Source organism: Girardinichthys multiradiatus, chromosome 7 (assembly GCF_021462225.1).
Source record: "Girardinichthys multiradiatus isolate DD_20200921_A chromosome 7, DD_fGirMul_XY1, whole genome shotgun sequence".
NCBI classification, from domain to species: Eukaryota; Metazoa; Chordata; class Actinopteri; order Cyprinodontiformes; family Goodeidae; genus Girardinichthys; species Girardinichthys multiradiatus.
The window spans coordinates 12,814,654-12,830,814 of record NC_061800.1 but is presented as its reverse complement, the minus strand read 5'-3'; the positions used below and the strand labels follow the sequence as shown (position 1 = coordinate 12,830,814).

Genomic DNA, 16,161 nt, shown 5'->3' with positions numbered 1-16,161 from the left:
ATGAAACCAATTTAAAATGTCTGCTTTGGTTTTACTCTAAGTCTTAAAGAAGTGAATTTAATATCATTTAATAAATAAACAAATAATAATAAATCATAGAGATGAACCTCATGATGTAGCTTAAACCAAAGCTTGACCCCTAAATATGAATTACAGAAAGATAAAAATCTTGCAATTAAATAAATGATCTTCTCTACTGCAATTAAAATATGAATTAAATATAAACCATACAGAAAAACATCATGATGTAGTCTAAACCATAGGCTCGTCTAAACCACAAATCTTAGAATACCTGGTATAATATAACAGCAAATTCTCCACCGCAATAAATAAGTAATGAACCATACAGATAGAGGCCATGATGTGACCTTAAACCAAAGCTTGATCCCAACTCCCCTTTTTTCAGACAACTTAATACCTTGAAATGATATAGAATATCCTCCACTGCAACAAATAAATAAATAAACAAACAGTAATATGAATAATAAGAACAATAGGAACAATAATAAAGAGCCAAACAGATGTGTTTTCACAAATTTATGTAAAATTTCTCTGAGAGAATAACAAGTTAGAGGATCAAAAGTGCAACACAGTGTAACACAAGACATCTCAGATTCAAATAACAACCAAAATTATTTCATTTGTTCATTTCTCACTGTGAAAAACTGCCCATTAGTATTGCATGGCTGTTAGAATCAGAGTAATACATTGTTGTGGAACTAAGTTAGTTATAAAGTCTGCAATGATCAAGATAGTTCCCTAAAACATGTCTATTTCACATCAGGAGGTCAAAGATCATTTTAGACCAAATATACAAAACATTATTCTTAAATGACACTAAATTCTCCAGAGTGCAACACCGTGGTGCTGACGTTTTCCTATCGCGTTCTCACGCTGAGAAACTCCAAACAACTGCATCAGCTGGAGCTGTTACATAACAGAAACAGACTGAACGTTTTACTTTATTTTTTATAACGTTAGAAGTTACACATCTAATTGGTACGCCAGTTTATCTCACTCAGCCCCTTAGCAGTTATTGCGCAATGACAGAATTACCAGACAGGGGCCTTTTTCATAAAGCAGATGTGATTAATCCTTGACATCTATTCCTGGATGGACAAACGACAAAGACTTGATTCACTTTGTGTTATTATGAGGCTGAGCTGTGATTAGAGCGCTGGCTAAAATAAGGCACATGCTGAAAGCTGACACAACCCGCTGGGGTCAGTACACACTATAAAGACCTCCATACCATGAATACAAAACTGAAGCTAAAAATGCATATCTGTACAGAAGAACATGCAGATACTCATTTGATTTGGTTTACTTTTGTTATAATGTCTGGAAAGTTACAGTTAAGCCTAACATGATTAATACTCCTGGCAGACTTAGGTTTCAAATGATTTCCATTCAACTAAAAACTTTATTTCTGACAGGAAATGAGACAGGCATCTTTTAAAAGATAATAGAACAATTTAAAAGGAGGATCGGTTTTGAAAAAATACGTAATCTGTTTTTATTCATATTTTATTACAAATTTGCATGTCAAAATATTTTTCCACACTTCTCAATTATCTTCTCAATAATTCACTTGTCAGTTGATCTTTGGTGATGAGCTCCAAGTCCTAGAGGTTGGAAGGCCTCCCTGCCATTCCCTAATCTTTAGCTCCCTCCAAAACTGGACACTCTGGTTGTGTCGCTCCAAAACCTTAAAATTACTTTTAGTCAGTAGAACATGTTGGTGAAATGAGCAGCTTACTTTGAACCTAAATCTGCCAGAGATTTTGGGCTTAGCTGTATATATTTTTCAAACACCATGCATGTGTGCAAGATTTGCACAGTTTTTAATTTTGTGAAAGTATTTATACCCCTTGTTTTTTCACAATTTGTCACGTTAAAATCACAAACTTCTGTGTATCTTATAGGGATTCTATGTTTTAGATACATAGCTGTGAGGTATAATGAAAGTGTACATAGTTTTCATTTTATTTCAAATAAATAAAAATCTGAAAAGTGTGGTGTGTATATGCATTCTACACCTTAATCTGATATCCCTAAATCAAATCTAGTACAGTAGCAAATACTTTTCAGGGGCCTAATTTGTAAACAGAGTGCTCCTGGGTGTGATTCATTATCAGTATAAATCCAGCCTCAAAGGTTTGTTAGAGAACTTTAGTGAACAATCAGCATCATGAAGACCAAGGGTTACAGCAGGCAGGTCAGGGAGAAAAAGTGAGATTATAAAACATTGTCTCAAGCTATTAACATCTAACAGAGCACTACTCAATACATCATCTGAGAATGTTTAAGAAGGTGCTCTGGTCAGCTGAGACCATAATTAAACGTTTTGGCTTACTGCACAAAAACTGTCCATTACCCTGAATACAACATTTCCATAGTGTAACATGGTGGTGGACATATTATGCTGTGGGGATAAGAAGTCTGGGCTAGGGACGATGGGTGGTGTTTAACACAGGGAAAATCTATGGAAGAAAAACAGTTAGAGCCCTCCAAATATTTGAGACTGCGGGAGATTCACACTTCAGGAGAATAAAACATGCAACCAGAGCTACATGGAAGGATTTAGGTCAAAGCATATTCATGTGTTAGAATGGCCCAGTCAAAGTCCATACCAAAAGCCAAATGGGAATTTGCGGTAAGACTTGAAAACTGATGTTCACAAATGCTCTCCATCCAATCTGACTGAGCTTGATCTATTTTAGAAAGATGAATGGGCAACCATTTTAGTCTCGAGCTGCAAAAAGCTTGAAGAGACATACCAGAAAATGCTTGCAGCTGTAACTGCAGGAAAAGGTGGTTCTAGACAGTATTGTTTCAGTAAAGCTGCATGTATTCATAAAATGTTTAAAAAACATGTACCACCACATCCCTTACACAATTATCCACTTCTTGGATAGTGGTCTAAAGCTGATCTAAAATACATTGACGTTTGTAGTTGTAACATGATTAAATGGGAAAACGTCAAGTGGTATGAATAGTTTGTAAGACAGGGTACAAAAAAATAAATAAATAAAACGCAAACCAAAAGCCATAAAAAGAATTTGGTTGATTTAACTGCAATTTAACAGATCTATTGTGTAGCAGAGGTCACTCCCTACTCTGTCCAGAATCTGTTTCAGAAACTCTTCTCACCCTCCCTATAAACCATTTAACTTCAAGAGCAGAACCACCAGATTGGTAGACAGCTTGTTTCCTCAAGCTGCTGAAATGCTGAGCTGCTCTTAGGGTTATTCTTTTTATATTATTGCACTTTTTATCTTTTTGTGTTTTATCTATAAAATTGTGGTGAAGAGCGATACCATGTCTTTTTGTTGAATGGTATTTGGTCAACAAAAAAACAAAAAAATCAATTCATTGATTAATTGTATTTACTTAAAGAAGTGAAATGAATGCATGTGTCATAGTAAACTCTTTACACACACAAAAAAAATAAAAAAATTCAATTGAGTCAATATAGCAAAATCTTCAAGCTATCTGCCTTTGCTCAATTACCATGAAAATATGTCAGTTCCTGTAAACCACATCCCCTGCATTCATACTCGCTTTCTCCTTATTCACCACTAGATGTCAGTGTAGGCTCATTCACCTCAGGAACAAAAGCTATTTCACATTTTTGTTACAGCGGAAGACTTCAAGCATCAAACACAAATCTCCAGTGTTAAAAAATTAAGGTGTCACTTAGTATTGTTATTTTACAAATTATGAGCAAAGTAATGCTGGTTCTTCTACTGTTTGGGATTCTTGGAAAAAAATATTCTCTATCTATATTATTGTAACAAAGCAAGGATTTTGCAGAGATTATTGCACATTTCATCTCAAACATGCCTCTAAGATTACAGCAGATAGTCCTTCAAGGTTCTAGCTTTAAAGCGATTTTTTTTTACTTGTAAATTAATGTATTTTTGGTTAAACTGCTCTAAATGTTAGTGAGCAGGTGACTTCCTCTCTGTTGATGGACAAAAATAATAACTGGGTAGGACTCAACTACATATTACTCAGCTGTGAACAACACTACAGTGCATTAGTGAAAAATTTAAGGCCATGTGTGAGAAAATACCATCCAAGCCAACTTCCCTCGGGTCATTCTGTGCAGGTTAACAAGCTGAACTGATACCTTTCCACAGTAATACAGACTCTACATCCCACGAGACAGCTCTAATGGGGGCTCACAGATGGATCTACAGTTTATCCCTCTCTTTGCTCTTCAGCACATGGTCTTGTTGCTGGTTGAATCCGTGGAGGACGACAACAGCATCTCGTTCTTCTTGTTGTCCCTTGTCACGCTCTCAGTGTAGGGGCGTTTCCGGTTGTTTGACCAGTTTGAGCACCTCATGAGCGCCTTGGTGATGAGGTACAACAGCTCGGCCAGGTTCAGCACCATACAGATGGCCGAAGAGGCAACCATGAAGATGGTAAAGACAGTTTTCTCCGTTGGCCTGGAGATGAAGCAGTCCACCTTATTGGGGCAAGGCCATTGCTCACACTTCACAAGCCGGGGCATCTGGAAGCCATTGTAGACGAAGTACAGCGCATACATGAAACCACCCTCAAAGATAAGCCGAAAGACCAGGCTGCAAGTGTAGGTCCACCAAAGAGGGCCTGTAATGTGCAGACGTCTTTTCTTCAGGGTCTCTATGTCAGTGTTTTCAGTGCCGTTGGAGGCCAGCATGGTCCTCTTATCCCCGCGCTTTCTGTACGCGACGTGCATGGCTACAAGCAGAGCTGGTGTGGAGACAAAGATGAGCTGCAGGCACCACATGCGGATGTGTGACACAGGAAAGAAGTGGTCGTAGCAGACGTTCTTGCAACCAGGCTGCTGCGTGTTGCACGTAAAGTCTGACTGCTCGTCTCCCCAAACGCTTTCTGCGGCCAGGACCAGGATAGTGATGCGGAAGATGAAGAGGACAGAGAGCCAGATCTTTCCGAGACTGGTGGAGTGTCTGTTGACACCACCCAGCTGGGCGTAGAGTGCCGCCCAACTCATTGTGGTGACCAGGACTCTGGAAGCTCCTGTAGGAGTTAAAAGAAGATATCAGCAGAGTAAATTAGAGAAAGTTCAGAGTGAAACCTGCTGCTGTGCTGACCTCACTCTGTCCACAGGAAACTTAATGTGTCCTAAAGTGTCTCTGACAACCAGGCAAAAAAGACTGGTTCACCATGTTCGTCATCATCATGTGAAAAACAAGATGGCCTCAAACAAATCTCTGGACATGGAGGAGTTATGGTGCATTTTTGCACTTCAGAGTCAAACTACAACAACCTTAGATAAGTAATGTTGTTTCTATATGACAGAGGCGTTAAGCCACCTCACTAACTGAGCATGCCAGTACAAACATGTAACAACAATACTGCTATCTAACCACAAAAGACACTAAATAGCTTTGGCTCACATTGTTTCATCACTTTGTTTAATCAGTTATTTATTTTGTTTTAAAAGAATATTTTACTTTAAAAATGTTTCGATGTCTTTAAGAACTACGATCTAAACCATAACATCTTACTACAACCCTTTTAAGTAACATTACAGGCAAAAAATATGGTTAGAATGAGACCGATATTTTACTAAAACGTCCTACGCAAAAATAAATTAGATTCACCCTTGCATTGCAAAGTTTAACTTTTTTGTATTTTAGAACAGATTCCCGCCAAATATTTTGTCAGTTAATAAAATGCTGAGGAGAAGTCCAACAGCATTAAACATGAAAAAAGAAAACCTGAATGAAAGGTGAAGATTAAACCTGCGCTCCCGACACTTACTTTTCTCTGAGTTATGTTGGTGCTGTAGGCCTTTAAATTACGATGAACTGTTTCCCATCAAGGAGGAGAAGTAGCTGGTTCTAATTTCCTGCGCGGCGCAGCAGAACCAGAGTTTTTGCGGACGAGCTCCGTCGCGTCTTGGCGCAGCGCTGTGTGAGGAGCACCTGAGCCTGCGGAGGTTTCCAACATCCCTGACAGACAGGTGGGGAGGGGGCAGGCTAAGGCTTAGGGTGGGGCCAGCACTGCTGTGGGGAAATATCTGAGGTTCCATGGATGACTGATAACTGGACCAACTGGATGTCAGTTGCCTAACTTTGATTTAACTATCTGTAGACTGTTGCCTAATTTAGGGACCTCTGTCTCTTTTAGACACTTAGACAAATATTTAAAAGTCCATATTTTTGCCTATGCTAATGGAAATAGATTTCCCAAACGTTCATGTTTGGGATAAAAAAAAAAATGGCACATTACACCTTTAAACAATTTAACATTTCCATGAAAATATACGAGTATATCGATCAGTTAGATGTTTTTAATCTAACCTAATCTCTAAAGTTAGAAAAAAATTTAACAAATTTGAAATATGTTTTCTTTCTGTCGTCTACAGACCCAAACTTTTTACCTTAAATATAAAGAAAATATACAACATTCAGTAAAGCTATGATATAAACTTGAAGCTAAACAAGCCCAGAACTTGAAGTAATTCCAAAGGTTTGAATAAGATTAAAATTTATTATGTGTGAAGAGCTGTTGGTTATTTTTTTTATCAAGTGTTGATGATGTTTATACAACAGCAATATTATCATTACTATATCTAATAACTATATTAATTACATGAACCCTATTTTAGTCTAAACAATCTTATTATTTACAATTTGATTACAAATTTAATTTATTTTTACATGAAGATTTTTAAGAGAAGTTATACGTACTCCAAGAAGCTGTAAAATCAATGTATTTTCATCATTTACAAAAATGACTAATTAAAATGTAAAGCATAAAGTAGGAATGTCTTGTATTATTTAAATAAAATACAACAAATGCAACAAAGGACTCAGGCTGCATCTAGGCCTCTCTATATGGGGTGTCCGCTCTACTTAGGATCAAGAAAAACTGCTATATTGATCTGACAACTCCTCACTTGAAACACACATGCAGCTGAAACGAGATGTTTCCGTACACTATGTAAAAAGACATAATCGTTTCTCACTGTATGAAATTAAATCAGACTTAATGTATGATTAAATATGTGGCGTTTGGGTTTATGTAGTATCTCTAACAGTGGTGTTAAACACTGGGCTTTCTGCAAGTAGACAGTGGAATCCCATGATTTTCATGCTGGTCAGAAATTTCCTTGAAACTAAATCCTTCATGGACGCAGAGAAAAAATGTCAAAAGAAGAAATGCACTCAAAACTTGTAATACGTTTCAGTCATTAATTCCTGCTATTTCATGCAGCTCTGTCTTGAGGGTGTCTTTCAGGGCATCTTGAGGTTGTCAAATGTATCTTTACAATATTATTTATTAGTATTATTTATCTTCACAGTAAAATGTTTTTTAATTAAAAAATGCACAATAACAGACCAACATTAATAATTTCATCAATTTATTAATGAAAACGTTCACAATTTTTCTTTTGATATTTCTTCACATGAAATAAGACGTGTCGTATGAAGCGAGATTTGTTTGCTCCACAAGTTAACAAATACATATAATGCAGATTTAAGAAAAACAAACGCAACAAAAGGACCACAGCTTCTTATTTTATGGAATAGTGAATGCTGAACAATTATGTCCATGATTAACCTCAAGAAATTATTTACAGTGTTCAAATGTCTTATTGTTTTAGTCCCATTTTTAAAAAAAGTTTACAGAAATGCTCAGAAATTTCATCCTATCTGTCATGTGACTGACAATGAAATAAAGTACAGCAATCAGTCTTTGTTTGTTTTATTTCTGGCCTTGGCACGTTGAGCTCAGCGATCATTCTTTAGTTTAGCCAGATGCATGAGGAGCAGGTCCCTCCTCTCCTTCCTGGCTGACAGATGCTGGTGGTCACTTGGAATAAGCTCACACATCTCCTAAAGACAGTAGTAGAGGAAACGACTGAGAGCAAAGAAGTGAAGGATTTAATGTAGAGTGAGATGGCCATGTTGGAGTTCCTTATACACTGGTTGAACAATATTAAAGTAAAATCTAAGGGGCTCTGCAGTTAACTGGTGGGCCTCCTGTAGGAGCGGTTACAGTAGAAGGATAATGTACGTCTTGGTCATCCACTTTTGAAGCTTAACCTATAAAGACGTCATTGGTGGCATGCAATAAAGCTGTGTGGCAAAAATAAACCAGTCACATTTTTCTCCTGTCTAGAATAAATATTACAGTTGATGAAACTGAAAGGCACTTAATTAATTCCTAAATAAAACAATTATTTAACAGTATAAAGTACATCAACAAACTAACCACTGGAAAGCCAGCAGAGAAACAGGGAAAGGAGATTTGGTTTAAACTTCCATAAATGATCTTAAATCCACTAGCGTGTTGGCTCTTGGTAACAGCTGACCTCAATATATGAAGCCTAGCTGTGAGCTATTTGTTTATCATTTAAACTAGATATGAACAGAGGAATTGGACAGGATGGTTAAAAAGTCAGAAATATCTTAATCCAAGCAGTAAATTTACCATTCTACTCATTTACTACCAACAGATCGCATTTATAACGATATTCTTCAGGGTAGAAGTTGTTACTGTGGGAAGAAGACTCAAAGTTATTCTATTCTCGGTATCAGTGAGCTACTTAAAAATGAAGTCAGACGAAGCTAAATGCTGTAAAAAGTAGGGATGGGCAATTATTATTTGTTTATTGTTATGCAGGTAAAAAAAAATTATTGTGTATTTGTTTCAATACTGGTTCCATGAGAGCGTCAGTAAATGTCAAAGTATGTTAGAATATGACTGAATGCAACTACTTAGTGCTGTTTAGAAGCAGAATTGCAATATCGAATGTAACTTCTGTATTGAAATAACCATTTTAATAATGTGTATGTTTTAATTTTAGAACAATAGTTATGATTGTAAAGCTCTGACTGTATGAGGCGTTAGGTGTATTGTCAAAAATAGTACATTTTAAATACTTTTATTATTACTTTTCTTCTTATCACAATGTACACCACAAGATATCCTGTAAAAATCTTAAGTCCATATCGCCCATCCCTAGAAAGATGCTAAAAAATCTAAAAGGAAACTTTATTTTCTATTGAAGCACATCAGCTCATTAAAGAGAGTGTGAGATTTTCAGCAGATAATAGGAAGGCTGTAAACTGCACAACAAAGCTAATTTGTTTTGTTGTTTTAATCTCTTAAGAGTCTGCAATGTAACATAATGGATTGGCAGCCTTTTGGAAATCTTAGTAACCATTTCTTAATAACCTTTGAGTTTAATTTAACCGAGTTCTCCACACCTGAAAGAAAATTTCATTATAGTAGATCTTTATCAGGCGATGCTGTAACAACCTTTAAAGAATCTGTTCCACTTTTAATTTCCTCATTATAACAGAAAAACACAGTGGAGGGCAATAATTTTGTTTCTTCCCCTTCACAAATGGATTCTCTTGTTGATAGTGTTACTTCATCATTGCGTGATGCATTAGACAAGAAAAAAGAAGGTAATTATTCATAGGAGGCTAGCTCCTTGGTTTAATTCAGAGCTGTGTACTTTAAAGCACAATGTTAGAAAATTGGAGAGAAAATGGCGCTCTACACACCTAGAGGATTCCTACTTAATCTGGAAAAATGGCCTATTGTTGTATAAAAAGACACATCACCAAGCCAGAACAGCTTATTTCTCATCATTAATAGAAGAGAACAAGAATAATCCTAGATTTCTCTTTAGTACAGTTGTTAAACTTACACAGAGTCATAGCTCTGTTGAGCCATCCATTCCCTTAGCTCTTAGCAGTCATAACGTTATGGGATTCTTCTTAAATAAAATTGATTCTATTAAAAAGAAAATCTTTGACATACAGTACAGACCAAAAGTTTGGACACACCTTCTCATTCAAAGAGTTTTCTTTATTTTCATGACTATGAATATTGTAGCTTCACACTGAAGGCATCAAAACTATGAATGAACACATGTAGAATTATACACTGAACCAGAACCAAAACCATCAAGCGCTACAAAGAAACTGGCTCACATGAGGACCGCCCCAGGAAAGGAAGACCAAGAGTCACCTCTGCTGCGGACGATGAGTTCATCCGAGTCACCATCCTCAGAAATCGCAGGTTAACAGCAGCTCAGATTAGAGAACAGGTCAATGCCACACAGAGTTCTAGCAGCAGACACATCTCTAGAACAACTGTTAAGAGGAGACTGTGTGAATCAAGCCTTCATGGTAAAATAGCTGCTAGGAAACCACTGCTGAGGACAGGCAACAAGCAGAAGAGACTTGTTTGGGCTAAAGAACACAAGGAATGGACATTAGACCAGTGGAAATCTGTGCTTTGGTCTGATGAGTCCAAGTTTGAGATCTTTGGTTTCAACCACCGTGTCTTTGTGCGGCGCAGAAGAGGTGAACGGATGGACCCTACATGCCTGGTTCCAACCGTGAAGCACGGAGGAGGAGGTGTGATGGTGTGGGGGTGCTTTGCTGGTGACACTTTTGAGGATTTATTCAAAATTGAAGGCATACTGAACCAGCATGGCTACCACAGCATCCTGCAGCGGCATGCTATTCCATCCGGTTTGCGTTTAGTTGGACCATCATTTATTTTTCAACAGGACAATGACCCCAAACACACCTCCAGGCTGTGTAAGGGCTATTTGACCAAGAAGGAGAGTGATGGGGTGCTGCGCCAGATGACCTGGCCTCCACAGTCACCGGACCTGAACCCAATCGAGATGGTTTGGGGTGAGCTGGACCGCAGAGTGAAGGCAAAAGGGCCAACAAGTGCTAAGCATCTCTGGGAACTCCTTCAAGACTGTTAGAAAACCATTTCAGGTGACTACGTCTTGAAGCTCATCAAGATGACTACTTCATCCTCAGCAAGTGAGACAACATTGGAAGTTATCAGAAATATTAGCTTCATCTAAACCTTCAACCTGTATGTTAGACCCAATCCCAAGCAAATTATTTAAGAAAGTGTTCCCTCTGATTACCAGCCCCATTTTAGATATGATTAATCTATCCTTAGTAAATGGATATGTACCACAAGCTTTTAAGTTAGCTGTAATTAAACCTTTACTTAAGAAACCTTCGCTTGATCGAGATGACTTGAAACATTACAGACCTATATTCAATCTTCCATTCTTATCTGAAATTCTTGAGAAAATAGTTGCTAATCAAATGTGTGAGCATTTACACAGCAATGACCTGTTTGAAGAGTTTCAGTCAGGTTTCAGAGCTCATCATAGCACTGAAACAGCTCTGCTGAAAGTCACTAATGATATTCTTATGGCCTCAGATAATGGACTTGTGTCTGTACTGGTTCTGTTAGATCTCAGTGCTACATTTGATACAGTTGATCATAATATTCTCTTAGAAAGGCTGGAATATGCTGTATGGATCAGAGGAACAGCGCTAGGCTGGTTTAAATCTTATTTGTCTGACAGATTCCAGTTTGTTCATGTAAATAATAAATCATCTTTAAACTCCAGGGTTAATTGTGGAGTACCACAGGGTTCAGTACTTGGGCCAATTCTCTTTACTATATATATGCTTCCAACAGGTCAAATTATCAGGCAGCATGGGATAAATTTTCACTGTTACGCTGACGATACTCAGCTTTACTTATCCATAAATCCTGATGAGCCCAACCAGTTAGATAGACTACAAGCATGTCTTGAAGATATAAAAACTTGGATGACGTTAAATTTTTTGCTTCTAAATTCAGACAAGACAGAAGTTGTCGTCTTTGGACCGGAGTCTTTAAAAAAGAAACTGCTTAGTCAATCACTTAACCTGGATGGCATTAAATTGACCTCCGATAATAAAGTAAAAAACCTTGGTGTTATTTTTGACCAGGACATTTAAATCCCATATTAAACAGGTTTCTAGGATTTACTTTTTTCATCTCCGGAACATTGCCAAAATTAGAAATATCCTATCCAGGAGTGACGCTGAAAAACTAGTCCATGCATTTGTTACTTCAAAAGGCTGGACTATTGTAATTCTTTACTATCAGGATGTCCACAAAATGCAGTTAAAAGCCTTCAGCTGATTCAAAATGCTGCAGCAAGAGTTCTGATGAAAATTAAAAAGAGAGACCATATTTCTCCTACTTTAGCTTCCCTTCATTGGCTCCCTGTTAAATCCAGAATATAATTTAAAATTCTCCTCCTCACATATAAAGCCCTTAATGATCTACCTCCATCATACATCAGAGATCTGATTGTTCCATATGTTCCTAACAGAGCACTTCGTTCTCAGACTGCAGGTTTACTGGTGGTTCCTAGAGTTTCTAGAAGTAGAATGGGAGGCAGATCCTTTAGTTATCAGGCTCCTCTCCTGTGGAACCAGCTCCTGGTTTTAGTCCATGAGGCAGACACCCTGTCTACTTTTAAGGCTAGGCTTAAAACTTTCTTTTTTGATAAAGCTTATAGTTAAAGTGGCTTAGGTTATCGTGAGCTATCTCTGTAGTTATGCTGCTATAGGCTTAGCCTGGTGGAGGACATAATGGCCACTTTCACTCTCTTTGCTATATTCTCACACGACTCTCTAATTTTGTATTATTTGCTGTTATTTCAGTCTTAAATTTATGTTCTCTCTTTTTTCTCTTTCTAGAAGCTACACCTGGCCTGACTGTGTCTACCTGTGACACCTTTCTGGAGAGGGGAATCATCCAAGCTTCTGTTGGCAACAACTTAATGTTCACCCTCTACCAATGATCCACATGGCCCTGTCTTTCAGTGTTTAACCCTTTCTCTCTCCTAGACATGGAAATTGACTGAGCTTTTACTGTAACTAATTATATGTGCTCTCTTTCAGACTCTAACCTTGAAAACTGGCTCAGAGTTGATATGTTCTTTCTTTCTAGGTGAAACAACTAAAGGAGCTACATCCATTAACATTTACTTGTCCTTCCCATAGAAAGGACTCCTGGATCAGTGCTTCTGTGTTCTTTTTGTGTCTCTGCTCTGTTCTCTCAAACCCCCAGTCAGTCGTGGCAGATGGCCGCTCACACTGAGCCTGGTTCTGCTGGAGGTTTCTTCCTGTTAAAAGGGAGTTTTTCCTCTCCACTGTCGCTACATGCATGCTCAGTATGAGGGATTGCTGCAAAGTCAACGCCAGTCACTGTCCACTGTCTCTACATGCTCATCCATTAGGGGTGACTGCTACAAGTCACTGACTGGATGCAATCTGCTGGGTTTCCTTAGATAGAAAAACTTTTTATCCAATTTGAATAAATAACTGAATCTGACTGCACTGTTCAGTGGTTAGGATTAATTGGAATGTATGTACCTGACTGTTGTGAAGTGCCTTGAGACGACATGTGTTGTGAATTGGTGCTATATAAATAAACTGAATTGAATTGAAACTTACAGAGAACGTTGTCATACAGAAAAGGTAGTTTGTCACAATCATTACCAAACAACACCAACTGCTTTTTTTCCTGCTGAACAAGTGAAATTTAAATGATTTACTGCTCCAGTCCAGTTGTCTTCAATAGATGGACATTCTTTGACTAACCTTTAAACAGCCTGAAAAAATGTGTGACTGGGAAATGTCTACAGAGCATTATGCAAGCAGGAACTACTGACTTTCAGTTAGGCAGAGCTAAAAACACCATCGACCAGCTTTAACAGGGAGGGAATAACCACAAATTTCATAAATAATTTTAACATCAATAAGTAAATACTGGTACATTTGTAAACTCACAGGTTTCTGTAAATGAGCTAATGTGTCTTAACTTTCCATACAGCTGGCATCTGTGAAGGCTTACTCAAGTTTACCTTAATGACACCCTTGGCTGGCTCCCCGAAGAAGTCAGGTACAGGCCCAAAGGAATTCAGGACCCTGGTTATACCCTCCCCGTATCGTCTCATATAGTCTTCCAAACCTGTAAGAGGGGGCAGTGTTGGGAATGAGGAGGTGATCAAGGGGCAGAGGACTTTCACATGCATCATATTAATAGACTTAACACAGACATGGTGCTCAGGGAAGGAGAGTGTCAGAAGCTTGCAGCAGGTTAGCAGTGACAAGCATAAAAATGCTGACTTTGCCACTTTACAACACAAATAGGTTTCAACTAATTTACTGATTGAAAGTACAAGGAAGTGTAAGCATAATCGAAAAAAGGACCATGCTTCTATCTGGTCCATATAAGGTGCCTTGCTAAAGTATTCATACCCCTTGATTCTTTTTAAAATATATTTTGCCACTGAAAAACAACAAACATGTATTCTAATAGCGTTTTATGTGATTGACCAACACAAAGTAGAGCATTACTGTGAAATGGAGAAAAAATGATGCGTGACTTTTTTCATTTTTGTATAAATTAAAATCTAAAATGTGTGGCATACATTTGTATTCTGCCCCCTTTACCCTGATACTCCTAAAAACATTAGGGAGAAACAGTTGCCTTAAGTCCCCTACTTAACGTACAGCCCAGTACTTGATCCCGAGATGTGTAATACAACTCTCAGTTTAAACGCAGCTGTTCTGTGAAGGCCTCAGAGGAACCTTAGAGAAGAGACAGAATCATGAAGGCCAAGAAACATAGTGGAAAGGAATAAAGCAGGTTTAGGTTATAAACCAATATCACAAGCTTTGAATCTGATCTGTTCAATCCTTCATCTGAGAATGGAGAATGTCACAAAGGCAAAGCTACCGAGACTATGTCTAAGTAAACTGACAGGCTGGGAGAAAGCAAAAAGTCAAAACCTAAATCTAATTGAGAGTCTGAGGCAAGACTTGAAAACTGATGTTAAAAGATGCTCTCCACTCAATCTGACTAAGCTTTAGCTATTTTGTGGAAAAGATTGGGCAAACGTTTCAATTCAATTCAATTCAATTCAGTTTTATTTATATAGCGCCAATTCACAACACATGTTGTCTCAAGGCACTTCACAACAGTCAGGTACATACATTCCAATTAATCCTAACAGTTGAACAGTGCAGTCAGAGTTAACGTTTTATTCAAATTGGATAAAAAGTTTTTCTATCTAAGGAAACCCAGCAGATTGCATCCAGTCAGTGACTTGCAGCATTCACTCCTCCTGGATGAGCATGTAGAGACAGTGGACAGTCACTGGCGTTGACTTTGCAGCAATCCCTCATACTGAGCATGCATGTAGCGACAGTGGAGAGGAAAAACTCCCTTTTAACAGGAAGAAACCTCCAGCAGAACCAGGCTCAGTATGAGCGGCCATCTGCCACGACCGACTGGGGGTTTGAGAGAACAGAGCAGAGACACAAAAAGAACACAGAAGCACTGATCCAGGAGTACTTTCTATGGGAAGGAAAAGTAAATGTTAATGGATGTAGCTCCTTTAGTCGTTTCACCTAGAAAGAAAGAACATATAAACTCTGAGCCAGGTTTCAAGGTTAGAGTCTGAAAGAGAGCACATATAATTAGTTACAGTAAAAGCTCAGTCAATCGCCATGTCTAGGAGAGAGAAAGGGTTAACACTGAAAGACAGGGCTATGTGGATCATCGGTAGAGGTTGAGCATTAAGTTGTTGCCAGCAAAAGCTCAGATGATTCCCCTCTCCAGAAAGGTGTCACAGGTAGACACAGAGCCAGGCCAGGTGTAGCTTCTAGGAAGAGAAAAGAGAGAACAAAGTTAAAAGCTGAAATAACAGCAAATAATGCAAAATTGGAGAGTAGTGTGAGAATGTAGCGAAGAGGGTGAAAGTGGTCGTTATGTCCCCCAGCAGCCAAAACCTATAGCAGCATAACTACACAGATAGTTTCAGTTCAGATTATTTAGTTAAACGACGCTTATTTACAACAATGTCGTCTCAAGGCACCCCACAAAGGGTCCCACTGATGGTCATTGTTATACTAAAAACCACAAGGATTGGGATACCTCTCTCTGTCAGACTGATTACAACCATCGGAAAAGAGAAGGGGTCACATAGGTAGCCGAAATGGGGGGTGTGTTTGCACCTCAACCATAACTGAGCCGGTTTAGGCTAAACCTGACTCCCCCTTACTCCATCCAAAAGGGAGGGAGGAAGGCTCCCTCCCTGATAAACTAAGCCACTCTAACTATAAGCTTTATCAAAAAGGAAAGTTTTAAGCCTAGCCTTAAAAGTAGACAGGTTGTCCGCCTCACAGACTAAAACCAGGAGCTGGTTCCACAGGAGAGGAACCCGATAACTAAAAGATCTGCGTCCCATTCTACTTCTAGAGACTCTAGGAACCACCAGTAAACCTGCAGTCT

The 16,161-nt window shown here is 38.3% G+C and overlaps 2 protein-coding genes across 2 annotated transcripts in view; both read right to left on the bottom strand.

Moving 5' to 3' along the window:
- Nucleotides 1-522: 522 nt before the first annotated feature.
- On the bottom strand, nt 523-5,965 carry gjb8 (gap junction protein beta 8). The gene is made up of 2 exons (XM_047370078.1): nt 5,779-5,965; nt 523-5,031 (listed from the first exon to the last, which is right to left on the bottom strand). The coding sequence occupies exon 2, from the start codon at nt 5,003-5,005 to the stop codon at nt 4,226-4,228; it is 780 nt and encodes a 259-aa protein (XP_047226034.1). The 5' UTR covers nt 5,006-5,031; nt 5,779-5,965; the 3' UTR covers nt 523-4,225.
- A 1,402-nt stretch (nt 5,966-7,367) lies between these two features.
- cryl1 (crystallin, lambda 1) overlaps nt 7,368-16,161 on the bottom strand; it is a 45,692-nt gene continuing 36,898 nt past the window's right edge. The window contains exons 8-9 of the mRNA XM_047370077.1: nt 13,727-13,833; nt 7,368-7,859 (exon numbers count right to left, since the gene is read on the bottom strand). Coding sequence (XP_047226033.1) covers nt 7,755-7,859; nt 13,727-13,833 — 212 coding nt within the window. The 3' untranslated portion in view covers nt 7,368-7,754. The remainder of the gene's footprint in view (nt 7,860-13,726; nt 13,834-16,161) is intronic.